Source organism: Phoenix dactylifera, chromosome 18, assembly GCF_051530095.1.
Source record: "Phoenix dactylifera cultivar Ajwa chromosome 18, Ajwa_hap1_PhDact_Kaust_v1.1, whole genome shotgun sequence".
In the NCBI taxonomy this organism is placed as follows: domain Eukaryota; kingdom Viridiplantae; phylum Streptophyta; class Magnoliopsida; order Arecales; family Arecaceae; genus Phoenix; species Phoenix dactylifera.
The window spans coordinates 15,657,055-15,665,472 of record NC_143207.1 but is presented as its reverse complement, the minus strand read 5'-3'; the positions used below and the strand labels follow the sequence as shown (position 1 = coordinate 15,665,472).

The 8,418-nt window shown below is 36.4% G+C and overlaps 1 protein-coding gene across 2 annotated transcripts in view; it reads left to right on the top strand.

Moving 5' to 3' along the window:
• Positions 1-599: 599 nt before the first annotated feature.
• LOC120107465 (P-loop containing nucleoside triphosphate hydrolases superfamily protein) overlaps positions 600-8,418 on the top strand; it is a 45,394-nt gene continuing 37,575 nt past the window's right edge. Inside the window, exons 1-6 of one of the 2 annotated variants that reach the window (XM_039120742.3) lie at positions 600-1,259; positions 1,354-1,451; positions 3,071-3,160; positions 3,891-3,943; positions 6,047-6,112; positions 6,209-6,262. In XM_039120742.3, the coding sequence (XP_038976670.3) occupies positions 1,012-1,259; positions 1,354-1,451; positions 3,071-3,160; positions 3,891-3,943; positions 6,047-6,112; positions 6,209-6,262 (609 nt within the window). In that variant the 5' untranslated portion in view covers positions 600-1,011. Of the gene's footprint in view, positions 1,260-1,353; positions 1,459-3,070; positions 3,161-3,890; positions 3,944-6,046; positions 6,113-6,208; positions 6,263-8,418 lie in introns of both variants that reach the window. The other variant, XM_039120743.3, reaches the window with a different exon arrangement.

Sequence of the window (8,418 nt, the reverse complement as noted above, 5' to 3'; positions counted from 1 at the left end):
GTAAACATCATTACACATCAACTTAACCAACCGTCTTTTTTGTGAAATCATAAACGAACGGCCCTGATTGATCGCATTCAAACGTCCGGTATAATGTGCCGTCGGCACTCCGAAGCAAAACACGTACGACAACAAAAGACGGCTCATGAAACCAGCGCACCGCGCACGGTGCGGTAGGAAACGGACGCATCCCCTATTCCCCTGCTCCTGCGGGCCACTTTCCTGGGCCACCAAGTAATGCTGTATATATTCCAGAGACGTGCACGTAACATTTGTCTTTATTGGGGGGAGTAGGTTAAGGAAAACAGCGGGTGTTCTTGGATACTTTCTGGGGGCACGCACGAAAACGGCGACCGGCAGGCCCCGGTGCCGTGATGTGGGGATCCAGTACACGACGCCACGCGTCCTCCTATGATTGGATTCGCTTCAACGTACACCCTCGTTGCGACGACACGGGTGGCATGTGACGGGGTGTCCCACCTCGACAAACCGGCAATTTCTATCAATTCTTCGTATATATTTTTTCTATGCGACTACGTAGATCTGCCGTCCGAGATAATTATCGATGGTATAAGTTGTTAACCGCAAAAAAGTTCTATGGGAGGATAAGATGGGAGGAACTGTGGTGTGGATACGGCCGTCGCTTTTCTCCTCCGGGCGCCAGTGGAATAAATAAAAGTGGGAAGAGAAAAGGGGGAGGAAAAAGGAAAAGAAAAATAACCGAAAAGGCGAGCTTTCTAAAATCGATCAACTGCATCGCTTCCAAGGCAAGCAAAAGAAAAGCGGAGCAGAGAGAGAAACCCTAGAAATCTCCTCTCCTCGTATCCAAATTTCAAAAACCTCAATCTTCCAGCCTCTTAGATCATATTTTGTCAGGATTCCGTGCAATGCCGCTCCGATCTGCTCCGATTCGAGCTCCAATGACGGCGAAATCGGTCTTCTCAGGGTCTTCGATCGATTAGGGGAGGTTTTTCGTGTGGTTTTGGGCTGGAGGATCGATCGGAGCTCGCCATGGCGTCGAGGCCGGCTTCAAGGCAGAGGAAGGCGGCTCCGGCGGTCTCTAAGGCCACGAATTCGCTGTCCTCTTCCACGACGTCGTCTTCGCGGCAGGTACCGGAGGCGTCATTGGATGGGCTGAGCTCGCCGGTTTCGTCGTCGGCGCTGAGCAAGCCGCTGTACTTGTACGAGGATGGCCTGGGATTCGATGCGGGGGGATCCAAGGAGAATGTCACTGTCACGGTCCGGTTCCGGCCGCTCAGGTTCGGTTTCCGTGCGGCGTTGCTGTCCCCTTTCTTTGTGGAAAATTTGGAAATGCGTGCCTTCTTAAGATTTGGTGTTTGATTCCGAATGCAGTCCACGGGAGATTCGGCTGGGGGAGGAGATCGCGTGGTACGCCGATGGGGATACAATCGTGAGGAGCGAGCATAATCCATCAGTGGCATATGCATATGGTACGTGGTATGTGTGGCATTTCAATTGTGAATTGGATTATCTGTAATTACAACGCCTGTTTTGTGTTGGGCCTTGCGGGTCAAAATTCGGTGGTTCCAACAAAATATTATAGGCTGAAGATGTTATCATGCCTACCTGCATCCAGATTTATCAATGCTATAACACTAGATTAACTGGCATGCAAAGTAAAGAACAGAAAGAAGGTTTCCTCAATCCAAAAAGAGGAATCGGCATACTCATCAATTTAGGGGAAAAAGATGATAACTGAAATCTAAGGAATAATTTCTTGGTATGTGCTTTACTCAATTTTGTTACTAGTTAGTCAATTATTCGTTCTAAGTGAATCAGGTTCACTTTTCATTGGTCGACATAGATCCCTTTTTTTTAGTATATTAAGTGATTCCAAAAGTTCTTAATACATCTAAGACTCGCTGACTTCCCAATTGGAACTTATGAGCAAATAGGAGATAAATAAAAGGTCAACTAATTTATTAAGATATGTCAAATAAGAAAATCTGTCTTACTCTCATCCCTAATTAGGTCACCTAACCCAAACCCAAACCCAAGTGCTGATTGGTTTTGATTTGGATTGATCTCTAATTTAGCAGGTCATTGGAGCAAGATAGCTGGTCTTATCCAGCGTTTGCTAGCCCTAGATATATTAGATCTGATGACAATGTTGATCAGTCCCTCTATTCCTTTAGTATATTAGGGTTGGTGTAATTAAATGACACCTTGGTGCAGTTGGCTGCAACTATTATTTGCAACCCTGAGATTTTGATACTGATACTGTTTTTGTATTTAATGCTAAATATCCACTTTTTAGGGATTAAGGTATTATGCCCATCTTCCTATGATTAACACATTATGCCTGTCTTCCTATTCTCCTTCTCTTCTAATAGTTTGCTTTTTCTAGAATGGAGCTACTCCAATTGAATTCATTAAGAAAATGAATCAGAAACATTACAAAAGATACCTTCTACTAGTGTAAGGGAAAGTATTGCATGAGAATCAGAGAAAGACGTAAAAAGAATTTGAGAGTGCTTTCTGTTAAAAAAAAACATCTCACAAAGAGAAATGATGAGAAAAAAAGGAGAAGGGAGGCAACCATTTGCGACTCATCTCCACAGGTGGAACTATATTGTTATTCATTCAAAGGCAATGATAGCTATGGTTGTATAGGTAATGACAACTAGAAAAAAGTGGCACTGCTGCTTTATACTTTTTTGCTTTAAAAATGTGGTTTAGAAATTTTATCAGGATATTCAAAATAAGTCTGAGCAATCTATGATTCTTTGGTCATTTATTTAAGAGAAAGAAAAGCATTGATATATATTTTTACATTTAGATATTTAGAGAGAAATGCCAAAGTGAGTGGGAGCATTAACATATATGTAGTTGATATTCTACTTATAGATACTCGAAGGAGCATCTGACTGAAATCTTTCCTTATCTTTTTGTGCAATAAATTATAAGCAAGCTTTTCCACACTCCATGTGTATTTTTTATATAGTATGCGCAGTCATGTTCTGTAGATACAAATTTTGGTGTTTGAGGCCTCAGTAGATTAGAGAGGGTTGGCCTTGACTAACTGCTCATTTGTGCTTGATGGCTCCAGATCGAGTTTTTGGACCTACAACTACAACACGACATGTTTATGATGTTGCTGCTCAGCATGTTGTCAGTGGTGCAATGGAGGGTATAAATGGTAATTAGATTTAATACTTTTTGTAATATTTTATTTACAAGTATTTTTAAACTTTGAAGGATAGAGAAATATCAACAATTCAATGCTTGAACATGTTCTACATGCATGCTAACAGACACTTTTAGTGTATATGATGATTACATCTTTTACTCTTTTTAGCTATATGAATTTGCTTCGTAGGGAACCCTTTATAGACCAAACTTTGTTGTTTGAAAGCTAGGTGTGATATCTGATTTAATCCATTTAAATATACTATCCATGGCTGAATATATAAGGTTTGCCAGCATTTCTATAAATCATATGATTTATGAGATCGTTGCAGCTAGACATTAGGGCTTTGTGATTTTTTCCTTCTTACATGATGTTTAAACACATTGTCTGTCATAAGAGGTCTACATTTTTGACGAACTATCTATGTGCATGCAATCAGTTAGTCTTTTAATGTATGTCTTTTGAAATTTATTAATTTAATTATCCATGCTAGCATGATTCATGCAGAGTGAATCTTTTAGCTGCATCTCTTAATCTATAGAAGGAAGCAGCATGCACATGAAAGTATATGCGAATCCCTGAAGTTGGTTGGGTTTCAGCATCTTGAGGTGTCACAACATTTGGACGTATTCTTATCTTGTGTTATTCACTACATGTGTTAAATAATTTATACATGCGAACAGCATAAACTGTATGTATCACTAATATTGTACTCTAATGTTTTTTTTTTCTTTCGCAGGCACAATTTTTGCTTATGGAGTTACTAGTAGTGGCAAAACACATACAATGCATGTGAGAACTACAACTGTTTTGATTTATCCATATGTTGTATTGAAAATATAAGTATGTGCATTTAGATTTGATTAATCATATGGCATTTTGCATTTTGTAACTAATAGTCATGCTATCATTTGTTCTGCAAATATAGTCTTCAAATCTGATTCTACATAAAAGTCTGCCATCTAGTTAAATATTCTTCTTTACTTTTCTAGATGTGCAAACATCTATATATAACAAAGCTGAACTCTTAGAGTCATTTTATTTAATGCTTTTTGGGTAGAATGTTAGCAAAAAAAGAGAGATGCTAGGTGTCCTAACTTTCCAAGATAACAAAGAAGCCATGAATAAGTTTAAATTGTGTTCCTGGCATCTGTAGTCAATGTGAGAGCACCATTAAAATGAATTATTAGTTAGCACAGCTTTTTTAAAATGTGTGAACCAAAAAATGTGAACTAGCTATATGTACATAAACTTGAAAAAAAGGAAAGACTGATGTTAGGATCTTTTTTGAGAATGAAACAAGTGTTGGCCCTAACATTTTGCATCATGTTGGATATGGAGGTTGAAATTGATTTAGAAATTAGAATAGAAGGTTGCAAAAGTTGGTACTTCTGTTAGACTTGCTACATCTCGTTTAGTATGTTATGTTTTAATTTTTTAGATTATACTTATTTTTGAGATATCTCCTTGTATTTTTAATTTTAATTTTAATTTCTAGATAACTTAGTGACATAGGTCCGTTTAGCCTACATATGCATAGAAGGTCCTATGAACAATTATCTAGCTTGTTGTCCATTCTACAGAAATAGGGAATTTTTAGATTAAACTGAAAGTAAATAGGCTTTCAATGATTTCTGCATGTCAAAATATTAGAAATAATACAGCAGAAATAGTGAAAAGAAGTTGCAGTTTGAGTAAATATGGATTGAAAAGAAGAGAACTGGAGTTAGAGGCGTTTGTGGTTGGTGGGGGCTGGGAGGGTGGGGACAGAAGGATCAACCTGGCCTCAACCTCTTTCTTTCAACAAAAGCAATTCCTGTACAATGCTTCTAAACCAGCTCTAGTGGACTTCTGTTAGATTTTTTTTTTAAAACTTTCAATCACCTTTTATTTGAGTCTTGTAAGGACTCTTAAAGACTAAGCAATCAACTTGCTCTGTGGGATGTGTAAAGTCCCCTAATTAGGCTGCAGTACTGTAGCAGTTGCTTTAGCATAAATGGTACTGTGCTACACTAACATGAATAGTAACTATAACAAAAGAGAGGAAGATGACCCAAAAGATGTTCTACAACTGACCAGCAAATTGACTGTTAACAAAGTTAAAAAAGCTCAACACCTTGATAAGCAAGAAAATTTTAAATCTTCAAATTGGGAGCATTTAATGCATGAATGATGATGATAGACTCATATCATCACGATAAGAATTGCACGCATGATCTCGCCTTGACTTCATCACTTAGATCACGTACTTTATAAGATGTAACCAAATACTTTTATTTTAATATATACAATTACAACCACCAATTTTTTTTATCCTTTTCTATTTTTACTTTTCATATATTTGCTACCTTTGTGCTGTAATTTTCTAAAATTTTTAAGGACCTGCTTCCATGCTCTTGCATTAAAATCCTTATCCACACTGGTGAGTAACTCAGACTACATTGTACTGATAATTATATCTCAACAGAATATGACTAGCCCACGGCATGCTGTTTCTTTTCCCAAGTCATGTATATATTGTTAGATGAAGCTTTTCTCTAATTCCTTTATTGCAACTATTAGACAAATATGAAGTATTCTAGTTGAAATATGTTAATTAGTAGCATTTATGTATATGTTTTCAGGGCCTTAAAAATGCTTTAATAATTAATTTTGCATTTCATTGTATTGAGGCATTTCTACTGATAATGCTGATCTTTTCTGTGAATTTCTAAGAGTTTCAATGGACAATGCTGATGTTTTCTATGTATTTGTAAGAAAATATATTTCTGATTCATCACAATTCTTTTTTATATTAAATGACAATTATATGTTTCTTAAGATTAGTAACTAAAGTAACATGGTCAGAAATTTAAAATACCTAGCATTCATCTCTTGATGTTGTATCACTTGTAGGGAGACCAACGATCCCCTGGTATCATACCTTTGGCTGTGAAGGATGCATTTAGCATTATACAGGAGGTATGTGGCTAGTTGTTCACTTCCAGTTATTTTATTTTAATATAAATATCCTAAGTACACAAGTGGTTAACTATTTTAGCACTTCTATTTTTGTAGACTCCTAACCGTGAATTTCTCCTTCGTGTATCATATTTGGAAATCTATAATGAGGTTTGTTTCTCTATATCACTCCATCAGATCATGTTCTTTCCTTGTTGTAGATTGTTGAGTAGATCTGTGCATTTGATTGGATTTGCCCATTGATAATTTGAACATCAATCTTTTGGTCAATATGTTTAACAGAAAAGTTTTGTGCTCTATGCTTTTCCTTCTGTGAAGCACTAAATACTTAATAACTCTTGGTGTTTTTTTCAAGATACATCAAATTTCACTAGCTTAGAACTAAGCTAGGTCAATTCATTGTTAAAGGTGGTGCAAGTTTACAACTTTGTGGGTGTTATATGATTATATCATCTTAAAACCTCTTAAATAATTGAAAAATCTTTATGGTTGATAACTTGATATTCGTATTGCCAGTTCTGTTGTACAATATGTTATGTTCTTTGGATAAATGGTAAAAAGCAAGTTATTGATAGAACATCTAAGAAAAAGGTATCTCCCTTAAACAAAAATCATGAGTTTGAACATAATGACGAAATTCATTAACAAGAGAGATTAACATCAAGGCAACTTAATTCTTGTGTTTATTAAATCATTTAATTTTAGTAACACCACTTTGAGAGGACTAACTATACAGGAAGTTCTAAATTGTTTTGGTTGTTAAAGAATAGGTCCTGAATTATAAAAGAAAAAACTTATAACGTTCTTAGAAATAGCCTTCTCTATTCACTTCTATTATGTTCTTGGATGAAATGTATGGGAAATCTTTTTTGCTTTTTCTTTTGTAAAAAAATACTTGAACCTTGAAGTTCATTTTGTGGAATAACAAGAAACATGTTGTGTCGTACATTTTTTGATAATTGGACGTCACTGTTTTGCTGCAATCTGCTCCATAGAGGTCTCTTTATAGAGAATATGATAAATCCACAAAGAAGTTATGCTAAAAAAAAGAGTCGATTATATTGTGGTTGGCTAAGGGCAGGATAATGGCTTATTGAGAATGAATCTTGGTGAGTGGCAAATGGTAATTTTCTTTTATATATAGAAAGGCAAGCCCGCATAATGCACCTCGACTGATTGTATCTAAACAATAAAAAATTAAACAATCTAGACAGTTTGTTGTGGAGCTGTTTGACTTGAGCAGTTTTCCAGATGAACCAGATCAAAACTGCAACGGTGATTGAACTTAATTTGATCAGGCGTCCCCTTGGTTTGTACAACATCTCTTCTATGGGAATAGTCGATAAATTTTTTAATTGTACGAAAATTTTGAAGAGTTACTTTTTATTTGTAGTTGATGAGTTCTAAAATTGAACTAGTCAGTCTAATTGCTTATGAAGAAATTGCAATCCACAGATAATTGACAGATTAAAAAAAGTACAAATAGAGAAAAATGACTACAATTAGGTGTATAGTTAAGACTTAAGAGTAAGGAATACTAGATGGTTGTACGATTTCAATGCCCTGCATTTAGTTAGTACCTTGTAAGGAGTACATAATACACCACATAACTTTTGTGTACTATATATGTAAATCTGCTTTTGATCTTTCAAGCAGTGTCTTAAGATTTTTTTATTTTTATATATTTTAGTTTTTTTTCTTTTAATATGAGGTACATGGGAAAAGGCATAACATGACTAGGATAGGAATCAAAAACAAGAATGATGCTAGGGCTGGAAAGAAATTGAAACTGGACTGAGAAGTAGTAACATGAAAAATCTTGATGTTACATCTTGGGAGGAGCATGGCTGACTGGTAGATGCACTGACCACAGATAGCTTATCAAGAGAAACCTCATGATGAGGAAGGATCTTGGTTAATTGCTGGTTCTTAGTGACAAGTTTCTCTGCAAGACATATTAGGAATTAGAACAAAATCCTGTGGCTTCAATGTATTGGCATGTGATTTGGAAGATGGCTGAACTGTCATGTCCATGGCTTTGAACTCTTGCAAACTGGAGGGAGATTTCCCTCTTGGTCAAGTGGATTGGTAGCACTCAACACTAATGCTCATATGTCTGACCCAGCTTACCATCAATCTCGTAGAGGTAGCTTTAGACAATGAGATGTTTCCATAAGCATTCTGTCCGATTGACAGAAGGATCCATGGAGGTCTCTAAGAAGAGCAACATTACCAATTGATTTGATGACACCTTGAGTCAGTGGAGCCCAAGAAACTAGTCATGCTACCTCTAAATTCAAGTTTAT